The sequence below is a fragment of the Dryobates pubescens genome, chromosome 20 (genome assembly GCF_014839835.1).
Source record: "Dryobates pubescens isolate bDryPub1 chromosome 20, bDryPub1.pri, whole genome shotgun sequence".
Taxonomy (NCBI): domain Eukaryota; kingdom Metazoa; phylum Chordata; class Aves; order Piciformes; family Picidae; genus Dryobates; species Dryobates pubescens.
This window is the reverse complement of record NC_071631.1, coordinates 18,863,463-18,877,100: the sequence shown is the minus strand read 5'-3', so window position 1 is coordinate 18,877,100 and position 13,638 is coordinate 18,863,463. Positions and strand designations below refer to the sequence as shown.

Below are 13,638 nucleotides of genomic sequence, written 5' to 3'. Positions count from 1 at the left end.
TATTTAAGAGGGCTCTCCATGCTTCCCTTCCACTCCCGACTCCTTGGGTTGTCTTTGTCACCCCACCCAGCACCTCTTCACGCCCCACAGGCTGCGAGGGCAGCTCCGCGGCCGTGGTGGCAACCAGCAAGGACCCCGGGGGGCAAAACCACACAGCAGCAACCTTCGGCATTCCATCCTGCTCCCACCGAGAGCCGATTCCCTTCCAGAGCTGCCATGGGGCTGAAGTATCCTGCAGTCCTTCAAGCCCTTCGACGTAAAGAGCAGAGCGGGCCGGGTCTGCTCAGGCCTCGGAGCACAACCCGAGTGAAATGACTTTTCCCTGAACACCGCGGCCTCTGAATGAGGGCTTTTGTTATTCAGATGAAACCAAGTGTCAGATTAACAAATCAATGGGCATAAGAGATATCAAATGGGTCGCCATTGAAGCCTTTCAAATAGCCAAACATATGGATGAACCAAATGCGAATTGTAATTGACTCGCCCGCACCTTTGATCTCTACACCCTTGGGTTCCCAAAGCGGCGGCCCGGCCCCCTCCGACCCCGACTGAACCGATTGGGGGATCCATTGTGAGCCCTCACAAAGTCTTTTCTCTCTGCCTCCATCTCCTGGATGGAGATACAGCCTGGCACTTGGAAACCCAGACAAGCCAGCTCTGCCTGCGGGAGCCAGGAAGCCGGGCAACCCACGTTACCCAGACGCAATCTATCACATGGAGCCCACCGGCTGTGGTCACCTCCAGCCTCCATCCCCGCTGGTGGCCTCTGGCCAACTGGATGTGCAGGAGGAGATCACAGAATGATACAACTGTACCCCTGCACTCTGCACTGGTTAGGCCACACCTTGAGTCCTGTGTCCAGTCCTGGGCTCCTCAATTTAAGAAGGACATCAAGACACTTGAATGTGTCCAGAGAAGGGCAATGAGGCTGGGGAGAGGCCTTGAGCACAGCCCTGTGAGGAGAGGCTGAGGGAGCTGGGGTTGCTTAGCCTGGAAAAGAGGAGGCTCAGGGGAGACCTCATTGCTGTCTGCAACTACCTGAAAGGAGGTTGTAGCCAGGAGGGGGTTGGTCTCTTCTCTCAGGCAATCAGCACCAGAACAAGAGGACACAATCTCAAGCTGCACCAGGGGAGGCTTAGGCTGGAGGTGAGGAGAAAGTTCTTCACTGAGAGAGTCGGTCACCATTGGGATGTGCTGCCCAGGGAGGTGATGGAGTCACTGTCCCTGGAGGTGTTCAAGAGGAGATTGGAAGTGGCACTTGGTGCCATGGTCTAGTCATGAGTTCTGTGGTGACAGGTTGGGCTCAATCTTTGAGGTCTCTTCCAACCTTGGTGATACTGTGAGATCTCTAGAAGGGATCTCTGGAGACCATTGAGTCCAACCCCCTGCCAAAGCAGGGTCACCTGCAGCAGGTCACACAGAATGACGTCCAGGAGAGTTTTGAAAAGTCTCCAGAGGAGGCTTCACAACTTCTCTGGGCAGCCTGCTCCAAGGCTAGGTCACCCTCACAGCAAAGAGGTTTCTCCTCATGTTGAGGTGGAACCTCTGTGTTCCAACTTACACATGGGAAGCAGCAGAAGAGGCCCTGGAGCAAACGTGGGCAGTGCTGGTGGTCGCTCCCCAATGACTGCTGCAACCGGCTGCAGGGTCCCTTCAGCTTCCAAGGATCTCACTGTGCAAAGCCAAGGACCAGCCTTGGCTGGTGGGCATGCATGAGCCCTGACTGCAAAACCTGGACAAGTCTGAAAGTGCTGAAAGCTGCTCTTCTCTTCTCCAGCAGCCTCACCAGCATGTTGTCACCTACACTTAAGCAGCACAACTTCAATTTTGCTGGGATGTTTCTGCAGCTACATTAACAGCAACCTGGAGTTTAAGCTAAGCATTGTCCCTAAACTTTCAGTTTTGGGGTATGGAATGAGTGAGTTTTGGCCAGTTTCAGATGCAAGAGGGGGGAAAAAAAAGCAACCCCACAACAGGGTTTTGATATGGTACAAATCTCAACTCCAGAGCTGCAAGGCAAGCATCTGTTTGGGTTTAGTTTCATGCCTCATTACAACCTTCACCTTGCTGTAGCTCTTCCAGGAAACCCAGCCCAATTTAATCTTCCACCTCCAAGCTGCAGACCCCCCACAAATGTGCCTTCTGTGGAGGTTAAAACCCCACACTGAAGTTTCCCACCACCACCAAACATATTATGCAGCTCAGCTCTTGCCTACCTGAGCCTCAAGGCAACAGGAGTCTTGCAATGCCTGTTGCTGAAGGCAAACCCCAGCAGCACTTCCCAGCACTAGGCTGTTCCCAGCATCAAGCACCAGTACAGAGTGAAGCAATCTCCACTGGGGGGGCAGAAACCTTGCATGCATTCTTTGCTCCAGCACCATCAGGGAGAACTGGGCGAGCCAGAGGATCCCCTACAGCAGGCATTGCTCTGCCCCCATCATTTTGGGGCTCTGCCCCAGCTGTGCAGCTGCTAAACCCAACTGCTGAGCCTTGCTGGGGTGGCTCAGCCTGTGACAACTGCAGAGCTCACCCACCGAGGAAGGGGAAGACTGTGGGTGCAAGGCAGGCAGGAGGAAACTCTCTGGCTCTTAATCTGCTTTAGATCCACGTGAGCTTGCTCTTTATATATAGCTTCATTAATTGTTACACTGCATTTAGCAGTGTGACCTTCAAGTTGTCTCTGGGGGCAGCCTGGCTCTGCTATGTGCCAGGGCGCTGGTGTGGGCTCCCCCGGTGTGTCCATCTGTCTGGTAGTGCCAGCCTCATTGCCGTGGACTCACAGAATGGTAGGAGCTGGAAGGGACCTCTGAGGATCAAGTCCAAGCCCCCTGCCAAAGCAGGATCACCCAGGGCAGGTCACACAGTCTCATGTCCAGATGGGTCTTGAAAGTCTCCAGAGAGTGAGACTCCACAACCTCCCCGGGCAGCCTGCTCCAGGGCTCCAGCACCCTCACAGCAGAGAAGTTTCTCCTCATGCTGAGGCTGAACTTCTGTGTTTCAGTTACTGTGAGGCTTTGGAGCAGGCAGCAGCTCCCAGCCCCTTCGGCTTGCAGCAAACCCAGGCTGAAACCCTAACCAGCTATTCCACTTCTGCCTTGGCAAGGCTGCTATCTTCTCCCAAGGCCTCATTTGCTGCTCAACACCCCCTGTTACCTACTCCCTCTGCTTGACAAAACACCATGCAGACAGCCCAAGGCTCCTCAGCTACCAGACCAGCTCAAGAGGGAAATTAAAAAGGGGGGGGTAAGGGGGAAGCTACAAACTTTGTGTTGAGTTGCAACAAGTTCAGTGTGCAGTGCTGGGGAAGAAGGAAGGAGACACTTTGCTAACCCCTTTCTTCAGAAGGGGCAATGCTTGGGCTCTTTGGCAGCTCACCTTGCTCAGTCCAGTTACAGTGAAGCCAGGGCAGATGATAGGGATGTTTACAGGTGGCCCCCAAGCCCATGACCCCACTGCTCCTGAGCAAGGCTGGAAGAATTGGGGCTATTCAGCCTGGGGAAGAGAAAGCTCTCAGGAGACCTCATAGCTACATTTCAATACATGATAGGGACCTCCAGGAAGGCTGGGGAGGGACTGCTCAGAAGGGCTTGTAATGACAGGACGAGGGGCAATGGTTTGGACCTGGAGCAGGGCAGGTTCAGGATGGGCATCAGGAGGAAGTTCTGTACAGGGAGGGTGGTGAAATACCGCAACAGGTTGCCCAGAGATGTGGTTGAGGCTATCCCTGGAGCTATTCAAAATCAGACTTGATGTCAGGCTCCCTGGGCAGCCTGATGTAGCTGGAGGTGTCCCCTGCTGACTGCAGGGGGGGTTGAGCAAGATGACCTTGGAGGGTCCCTTCCAACCTGTGAATCTGGCACAATTCCCTCAATGTGGCACCAGAGGGGCATGCAGGGGGTCTGAAGCAGAGAGCCATGTCACCAGGCACTGCCCTCACCCTGGCACACAGAGACACAGGGCAGAACAAAGCCAGAGGGTCCCTCTGCGACGCACATCGAGCAGCCACATTCTCAGCTCCGCAGCTAACCCAGCCACAGACTGTGTAGAGCCAGTGCAGGGACACACCTGCTGTTTACTCCAGCACCTCCTGCTTTCGTTCCAAGTCTAATACACCTTTAAAAACAACAAACCGAAGGCATGCCAAAGCTGCAGGCCTTGCCAGTTTTTAAACAAATATTTCAGAGCTCAACGCAGCAGCAAAGCATCTGATGAACCAAGGCTGGGCTTTCGTCCTCCCCCTAGCGACAGAAGATCTCCGCTCACAGCCACAGCACTGCCTGCTGCAGCCCCTGCTCCAGAGCCAGAACACCAACACAGTTTCACCCCCGTAGAATGCCAGGGCACCCTGCTTTTCCTACCTTTAATCTCTCTGTCACCAAACCAGCAGTTCCCTAAACACCTCCTGCACCTCCACAGGCTGCTTGCCTGGGTTTTAAGACAAGTTTGCATCTGATACTCAAGACAGGCTGCAAGCTTGGGGCTAACAGAGAGAGGTTTAACACAAAGGTTGGTGAGCTGCCTTATCAAAGTTAATTAGAAAGGATTTTGGCTTTTGTGGAGGCATTTTTCTGCACTCAGAGTCATACAGACACATGCTGAGGGCCTGAGCCTGGAGCTCTCCTCCAGGGAGGCTTTTGGAGTGCATTGAACAGCCAAGTTTGGGGAGCTGGTCCAACCTTGGCCACCAGCATGCTGCTGGAGACCCCTCTCCTCACCAGACCCCGCTCCCCAGGTGGAAAGGGTGTGGACTAAAGGAAATCTTCTTCATCTTTACAAATACCTGAAGGGTGGGGGCCAGGCTCGTTTCAGTGGTGTCCTGTGATAGGACAGGGGACAAGAGACACACACTGAAACTCAGGAAGTTCCACCTCAACACGAGCAAAAACTCTTCAGCCGCAAGGGTGACAGAGCACTGGAGCAGGCTGCCCAGAGAGGCTGTGGAGTCTGTCTCTAGAGACTCTCCAGACCCACCAGGAAGCATTCCTGCGTGGCCTGGCCTAGGTGACCCTGCTTTGGCAGGGGGGTGGACTCTGGGGGTCCCTTCCAACCTCTACCATTCTGTGATTCTACGCAAACCGGTGTTTTGACTCCAGCCAAGCTTGGTGCTGCTGGCCTGTAGCTGTGGCAACACAGGATTTGGCCTTGCACTCCCTTCCAGCAAGGGATGTATAAAATTCATACATCCACCTAGAACATTACATATTGGCACATAAAATGAAAGCCCAGGCACAATTACCTCTTTCTTCAGGAGGAGCTGCCAGGAACACGCTCTGGAGGGAAGAGGCTGTGCCAGTTCACTGGAGAGGTTACAGTCACTTGGTTTTATTACAAGCCAGCCGCTTTGGTGAGTTCACACAAGTCCCCAGCAGCGCTGGCTGAGAGGTCTGCCCAGATTACAGCCCTGGGCTCACCCATTTTAGCAGCACAAGACCTACAAGGCAGCAAGGAGAAGGGAAGGCCACTCCCTTCCAGAGGTGAGCAGAGGTGAGCTCCTTGGGTGACACTGTACACAGCCACATCTAGGGCAGGGTTAGCAACACGTGGCTCTGCACCCAGCACCGGCTGCATATGAAATTCTGGGTCAGATCCTCTGCTGCCATGAAGTGCCCCAACTCCCTTGAAGTCACAGTGTCCCTCAGCAGAGATGTTCTCTCTCCATCCCTTTTCTGTAAGGAGAGGAGAAAACACAGGTGGTTTTGAAGCTGGCCAGCTACAGGGTGTTTCTGAGGAGGTCAACACCGATGTGAAGCAGTATGCAGAAGGTGGCATTAGTTTTCTCCAGCTCAAGTTCTCTCTTCCCCTGCTACCCACCACGTGGCAGGGCCCTGCCACACTCACGTATTTCAAGAGAAGAAAATTAAGCAGCTGAATTACTAATTGACTAGAAATCAGGGGGAGGGCTTCTGCCCATTCTCCTGTCAACAGCTAAACCCTCAGCCACCCAAAATTCCAATCTTCTCTGAGTGACTCCTAAGCTAGGAGAGCGGTCACAGAGCTGGGATGCAGGATCTGGCAGGGCAGTAGCCAAGCAAGCCAGCTCCCAGTTTCCCACATATCCCTCAGACCTTACCCCATCCCAGTAAGAGGACCCCACATGTAGAATCCCCAAGTCCATTGTCCTCCTCCATCTTCAGAGCTATTACAAAGGGGGAAACTGCCATGGGGAAGGCTTGAAGCCAACATGGCACCAGGAGAGATTCTCTCCTTCCCATCATTTTTATGAATGAACTGAAGTCTGCTGCACATCACATCCGAGCAGGGAGATGCTCAAGACAGAGAGATCGTGCTCCTGACCTTGGCTGCTGCTCCTTGCCTGACCCACGGCACAACGCGGTGCCCTTCCTGACTTCTTCCTGGGCACCGTGCAACCACCTCCAGCCGAGGAGTAAGTCCCTAATGGTAAATCTATGCCACCAGTAAACCCCTGCCCTGAGTTAGCCCCACCTTCCCTCTGAGCCAGCTGATAATCAATATGTTTCATCATGGGAGCTCTTGTTTCCATTAAGAAAGTCAAGGCAAGGTCCATTTACTCCGTCGCCTTCTGGCTGCCACCGGGGATGGCGGCAGGGCCGAGCTCCTTTCCAGAGCAGCCGGAGTTTCTCAGGAGCTAATTAAGAAACAGAGCGAGCTGCTGAAAGAGTGGAACTGCAAACAGCATGGGCAAGCCCTGGTACAGTCATCAGCAGCAAGTCAGGGCCCAGCAGAGCACTTAGTCATTTCACAAACCTCCCCTCCAATCCCTCCTCACACGCCACGTGGTGACAACAGGTAGCAGCCGATAGCCCCTGACCTCCTAATTACCCCACTGAAGTAACCTGCCCCGCTATTTGTTGTTCTTTCAGCCCACAGGATAACTGTTCCACAAGGCCCTGGCCTGTTCATTACCCCCTGAACCCACTGAGCACTCGTGGTCACACCACTGGGAATCACCAATGCTCACGCTGAATGACACCGAATTCGAGTGCTTCCTATTTGGGAGGGAGTCACAGATGCATAGAATGGTTTGGGTTGGAAGGGACCTTGAAGATCATCCAGTTCCAACCCCTTTAGACCAGATTGCCCAAGGTCCCATGTTGCTCAAAGCCCCATCCAACCTGACCCTGAGCACCTCCACGGAGTGGGGGCACCCACAACCTCCCTGGGCAACCTGTTCCAGGGTCTCATCACCCTCACTGGAAAAAATTTCTTCCTAATCTCCAGTCTCAATCTTCCCTCTTCCAGCTCAAAGCCATTGCCCCTCATCCTGTCACTACAAGCCCTGGTAAAAGGTCCCTTCCCAGCTTTCTTGCAGGCCCCTTTCAGGTACTGGAAGGATTAACAGCACCACATCCAGGCTCAAGCAGAGAGAGAATTAAGCAAGCGAGGCCTGATGGTAAAACAAACCCCTGCTCAAGGCAGGTTGGAAAGCCAGCTCAAAGGAAAGGTGGCTTGGGTAGAGATTTTATAGCCACCACCTCCGGGCCTCGCTGGATGCTTTTAGAAACAAAGCTTGCACTGGAAGCGCCGTGAGGTATCCCGAGCTCGGGGGGTGTTGCAGACATCTGCCATGGCCCACTTGAAAAGGGAAAAAGACAAAGAGAAACAAGGGGGGGGAAAAAAAAAGGAAGGCACAACTCCCCAAGCTGAGTGGAGCCCATGGGTTTTCATTCCCATCATTTCCATGCCAAGAAGGAGCACAAGGTTCCCGGCGCGCCGCGCGGCGCCGCGCTAACGCGATTAGCCGGGCAGATCCACCGTCCGCATCGGTCCCCCCCAATGCTTGGTCAACTTGGAAAAGCTCAGCAGCTCGACAGGTGAGGCCATGAAACCTGATCATGGCAGACAATGTTGTCCCCCCCACCCCCACCCCCCAGCGTCGTGCTGGGAAGAACTTGTCACGTGCGTCATATCGGGCAACATGCTTGAAAGAGAGCAGCGCGCTGAAACCCCAGCAACACGAATAATCTTTGCCATCTGTTTGAACAACTCAACCCTCCTCAGATCTAGAGGAATGATCCCATGCAAGCACAAGGGCCTTGCTGACTGATTATAGCAGCCCAGCCCTTCTTTTTTTGGTGGTGGGGGGGTCATTTTCTTCCAAACTTTGCATGGCAGCTAAGGCGATGCCATGGGGAGCTGCGGGCCACGGCCAAGGGGGCTCTGAACCCTCTGCATGTGTTGAGGGGACCACTTACAGTCCCCTCTCGCTTAAGCACAACACAACACATGGTCAACAGTTGGTTTTTACATCTTTTTAAGGGCAAAGCTGCTTGGCAAAGCCATCCCAGAGCGTGCAACTGTCCTTTAGGATATGCTGGTTCAAACCCAACCCGGCTCACCAGACCGCGCTGGAGGAATCAGTCACTGCTCAGAAACACTCATTCGTGTCCGAGGTCCACTCGGGTGAATTGAGACACTGCCCAAACCTCCTGGGAGCAGCAAACCTTGTGATGCACAACAGAAACGGCACACTGAGTTTTGCAAGTCCCTGGTTGTGTCTCCACGCTGATACCTCCGGATCCATGTCTCAGCAGGGAGGCTGTGAAGCGTGGTGGCAGTTAGTGGCAGGGAGTAAAGCCTCACTACAGTGTGTAAGGTTGGGACTTAGAGGAAGCAGCCAAACACAGGGGGAAAATCCTGCCTTGCTCAAGATCTGCTTTTGGCTTCAGCAAGGCTGAACTTTCAACCATCATTGCTTTACTCTTCCCCTTCTCCCAGCCTGGCCCCTTGCAAGCATCAACGCTGTGCTGCTCACCCCCATGCACAGTCCCTGGGGCAAAAAAGAGGTTCTTAGGAAATAAAAAAAGAAATTAGAAAAAAAAAAAAAAAGAGGAAGTTTCTCAGGATTCAGGAACTGCTGTGAAGCAGCACTTGGCATATTAAGGTCCTCAGTGCTTATTTAGGTGACTGGGAAGTCTAAGAGGTTGTTCCTTGCACGCCACCAAACGAGTGGGCCTGATCCTGCTCACCCAAACCACCCAGTCTCAGCGTGGCGAATGAATTAAGGTAGCTTAGCAATAGCAGCAAGATGAAGCCTCAATGTTTTCAGAACTTTCACCCTCCTAAAATAAGGGGAAAAGAAAGAGAGGTTTCCTGCCTGCGCTGCTCGAGGTGGGGGAGCTCGGGCTTGCACGGCTATTGAGGTTACAGCCCCCAGGCTTTTCTAGAAGGGGGCTACAGACTCAAAGTAGAAAACAGTGATGTTGAGTGGGGCTGGGAACACTCAGCCCACGTCAGGAGGGACTGGTTACTACAGCCCAAAACGGGCCCAAAATGATGAAAAAAAATGAGGAAAAAACCTCTGCCAAACACATAACACTAATGGTTTTATCTTCTTGCCTTAATCATAAGAGAAACAGCTTTGAAACAGACTAGAAACTCCAAAGTGCATCATGTTGGGTAAGAGCTGCAATCAGAGAATAAAATAAAGTCTCAGCAATTGATTTTAGGGCTTGCAAGAAACTCTTCCCCCCTCAAATCCATCTAGCAAACCCACCAGGGGCTGCCAGGCAGAGCTGCTCATGCGGGCAGGACGACACACGCGTGCACAGGCTGCAGAGCTCAGCTCCCCGCTGCTGCCGGAGAGGACACTCCTTGATTACCCCCCCCCCCCCCCCCCCAAAAAAAAAGTGCAGGCACTACTTCAAATGAGTTTTGAGGTAGTGGCTGGGTCTCGATTCTCCTGTGCTCTGGCAGATATTTTCACTTGAAGCAGTTAACACATGCTGTGCTCACTACCGGGAGAAAGCAGCACACCACGCGTGCAGGAGCTGTCGCCGTTACATTTCGAGCCCCCCTCACTAGTAAAACAAATCAGTTTTCCTTTGGCCTTCCTTTCCCTTTGCCTTTTTGGAACAGCATCCTTTGAGGGGTGCTTCCCCTCGTGGGGAAGGAGAAAAATAAAATAAAATAAGGTTTCCTTTCACTTGACAGAAAATGGAGCAAGGGGGAAAAAAAAGTTTTTATTGCCTCCTTTCAAAGTTCTTTTCTTGGAAGAAAACTTTAGACAGAGCTCAAGGGTTAATATAAATATCATTAATTGTAAGGGCTCCAAAATATGAGCCTCCCTTGAGCTAAAATAAGCAAATTTTGGTGCCTCCTGCCTCTTGGAAATCAGAAAAAGTGTTACACTGGCACACTTCATGATATGGCAGGAGCAACTTTAAACCACCAAACAAAACCTCACAAACAGCTATGACCAAATATAGCCAGAACCCAACCCAATCAAATGTACTTTCAACAAGAAGAGGGGCAAAAAAAAAACAAATAATTGCACCTTCATGGTTTCAAAGCCAGGCAATTGGATTTAAACTTGTGCTGAGGACACAAGTTAACTTCCCCAGCTCCAAAGTCCAGTCGGTTCGTGCAAAAGCATCTGAAAAAGCAGCGCTGGGGCTTGTCCGGCGCGAGGGCTGGCAGCGCGGATATATTATAGCGGTTTTAATCTGATCTTTATTGGGCCATTAACAAGAAAATACAAACACATCTCCTTACTGACATTAAGATAATAAATAAAAGCCTCATTAGGGCTTGGAGAAATAAGCCTGCTCTTGGGGAGCGCAGAGAAGCCAAGCTTCACTTTAGTCAGGGGGAGTTTGGAACTAGCTAGGATCTGACTTCTACCGCTGAAATTCATGGGCACAAACTTCAAACTGAAGTTAGGACTAACGCACAATTACCAACTTGTCTCCTCAGCTGGGCAAATAGATCTTCCTTCCACATTTCTGCACTCCTCAGTCTTTCTCCCTCCAACTGATCTGGGTCTCAGTCCCACAGCCAGCCACACACGCCGGGCTCCTCGGAGCAAACCGCACCCGAATGCTTTCGAGACCTTCAGCATCTCTCTCGCTCGCTGCTTGGCAGCGTCACCACCCAGAGCTGAAGGCTCGCTGTATTTCAGTTAAAACATCCCCTTCTATTGCAAAGGCATAACCAAGCAAGGAACAGGCAGGGATGGGGCCTGTGCTGCTTAAAATTAAGGCAGCTAAGGGTGGAACTTGAAGAAGTTACGGGGCACTTTTGATGGCAGCTTCTCCGAACTGAAGCACAACGTGTGCCCTGGAAATACTGACTTTTCGCCCGCTGCGTCTGGGCTAACAGATCAGTGCCATCATAAGCATTATTGTCTCCTTCTCCCCTTCCACCTCGTACTTGTAAAAGATTAATCAACCATTTTATGGTCTAAATTAGGTGCCTAATTAAAACCAGAGTTCAGCACGTACGACACCGTTTTGCTAATAAATCCTGACAGGTCCTCTGCTGGGCTCTGTGTCCTTTCAAAACCGGGAGACTCCGGCTTTGGTTTTGAAACCAATCAAACTGTATAGCGATCTCATTTGGGTGCCTCTGGGCACCCACACGCTGCACCCTCCACCAAAACTCCTGAGTTTCGTGAAACAAAAGTGCTTCCAACCACGACTTCCTTCTGGCCGGATCATATCCAGCGTTCATTTCACTACCATGAGGAAGGGGGGGGGGGAAGAAAATCGGACTAGCAGGGTGGGAGTTTCAGGACTACAAAGAGGTTAAAATTCACAACTTCACAGCTCCCATCTAGCTTCAAAGCTTCCATCTCTGCTCCTTTAATATTCCTGTAAACATTCCGCAGAAAGACATATTCTAAATAGTCTTGATGAAGGGATTTTAATCCTAGGACGGATGAAAAAGAAGCTGAAACGCGCTTCAGCCCCGTGCACAGCGTGTCCCACCAGAGCTGAGGAGCACCGGGCTTCTCCTCCACACCCACCGCCTTCCTCAAACCCACCCGCACACAGACATCACGCACAATTCCTTCTCCATCCACCCTGCCAGGCTGAAATCCCAGCATTTCGATTTTTTTAATTCCAACCCCACCACCCCCCAGACAAAAAGTTTGCCCCCCGTCTCCCCCGGCACACGCTAGACCATCACACGCCGCACCGCACCCCAGCGCTGGGCTGGAAATTGGAAGGCTGAACAATTTCCCAGCTATAAAAGCTGATTACAGGGGGGAAGGGAAAGTTAACGGAGAAAGAGCGTAGGAAGCGATCGGGGAAGTTTTATCTGCAACGCCTGCCAGTCCCGGCTGCTGCTGTTCTCTCGGTAGGGGTCAAAAAAAATACCCACCCCCCCAAGCGTGCCTTCACTGGGAGCAGACAGCCTTGTGTTCAACGATCTGCGGGGTGTTGGGGCACGCCAGCCACCCCTCGGCACTACCCCAAGCTGTAAGGGTAAACCAGCACGCTCCGGCAGAAGCACAACGAAGGAAGAGCGTTTATGGGAAAAGGGAGAAACGCAAATTAATATTTAACCTTCATTTAAAGATTAAATGCGGTTTGAGAGCAGAAAGTCTGCGAACACCCGGCCGCTGCCTGCACCAGCGGGGAAGGCAAGCTCCACGCTGCGTTTGGGGGGTGGTTTTCTTGAGGGTGTATTTAGAGCCACAGAATCGTTACCGGGTGGAAAAGACCTTGAAGATCATCGAGTCCAACCAGTCTCTAACTCCAGCAAGTCTGCTACTAAACCACGTCCCCCAGCACCACATCTCTGCCCTGTATCTAGCGGAGCCGACGCTCCGCTCTCCAACCCCGACCTGCTCCGGAGCCCCGGGCGGGCGCACCCAGGGCCGGGCAGACCTGGACGGGGACCGACGCTCACCTCCCCCGGAGCCCCGCGGTGCCGTCGGGGAGGCGGTTACCTGTACCAGGCGAGTCCCCGCTCGTAGTTGCGGTCGAAGAAATGGGGCTCGGCACCGACGGCGCGGACGTCGGGGTGCACCCGCAGGAACTCCAGCAACGCCCGGGTCCCCCCTTTCTTCACACCGATGATGATGGCCTGAGGCAGCCGCTTCGTGCCGGAGCCGTTGAAGAAGGTGGAGATGGGGCTGGCGGCGTCGGGCGCTGCCCGTTGCTCCTCCAGGCTGCTCTCCTCGCCCGGTTCTGCCGCAGCCGGCTGGAGGAGGTGAGGAGGCGGCGGGGCAAAGCGGGGAGGTGCGGGAGAACCGCGGGTGGCCAGCCCGGCGCAGGAGCCAGCGCAAGAGTAGAACATATAGAGCCAGAGGAAGAGCATGATGAAGAGCAGCAGAAGCCTCCGCCTCAGCGGCGGCAACGCGACGGGGACATCGAGGCAGCGGTTCAAGCGCTGCCCCATGTGCCCGCGGGCGCAGCGGGATGCATGGCTGGAGCTGACCCGGCTCGCTTCGGCTGCACCGGGCTTCTCATGGGCACTACCGGAGCCGCTCTCGCTCAGCGCGGCCCCATCCCGCTCTCTCCCGCCGCCGGCAGCAGCAGCTCAGGCAAAGGCTGAGGCGGTGGCGGAGGAGGAGGAGAGCGGGAAGCAAGGGGCCGGCCGACGGGCAGCGCCTCCGACCTATCACAACCCGAGCTCCGCCGCATAATGAGCCGGGCGGAGCAACCAATGGGGAGAGCGGGTGGGGCGCAGGGGTGGGGCGGAGGAGGGAAAGAGAAGGGCTCATTGGTTCAGATGGCTAAGGCGGGCATTGGGGGGCGGGTCCTCCTGCTCTGCCGTCGGGGCTGAGGTTCCGTAGCCGGCCCTCGCCGTGGAGGTTGCCTCAGGGGCTCGGACGGGGCCATACGGGACCCGTCCGGGCACCGCAGCAACCACCGAGGCGTGAAGGATAGTGCAGTCGTTAATTCGTGTCCCCAGCATCATCAAGTGCTG

General features: G+C 53.7%; 1 protein-coding gene across 1 annotated transcript in view; it reads right to left on the bottom strand.

The window, feature by feature from the left end:
• Positions 1 to 13,294, bottom strand: part of LOC104302034 (heparan sulfate glucosamine 3-O-sulfotransferase 3B1) — a 30,764-nt gene extending 17,470 nt beyond the window's left edge. Inside the window, exon 1 of the mRNA XM_009902503.2 lies at positions 12,656 to 13,294. Within this exon, the coding sequence (XP_009900805.2) occupies positions 12,656 to 13,107 (452 nt within the window). The 5' untranslated portion in view covers positions 13,108 to 13,294. The remainder of the gene's footprint in view (positions 1 to 12,655) is intronic.
• Between the last annotated feature and the right edge of the window lie 344 nt (positions 13,295 to 13,638).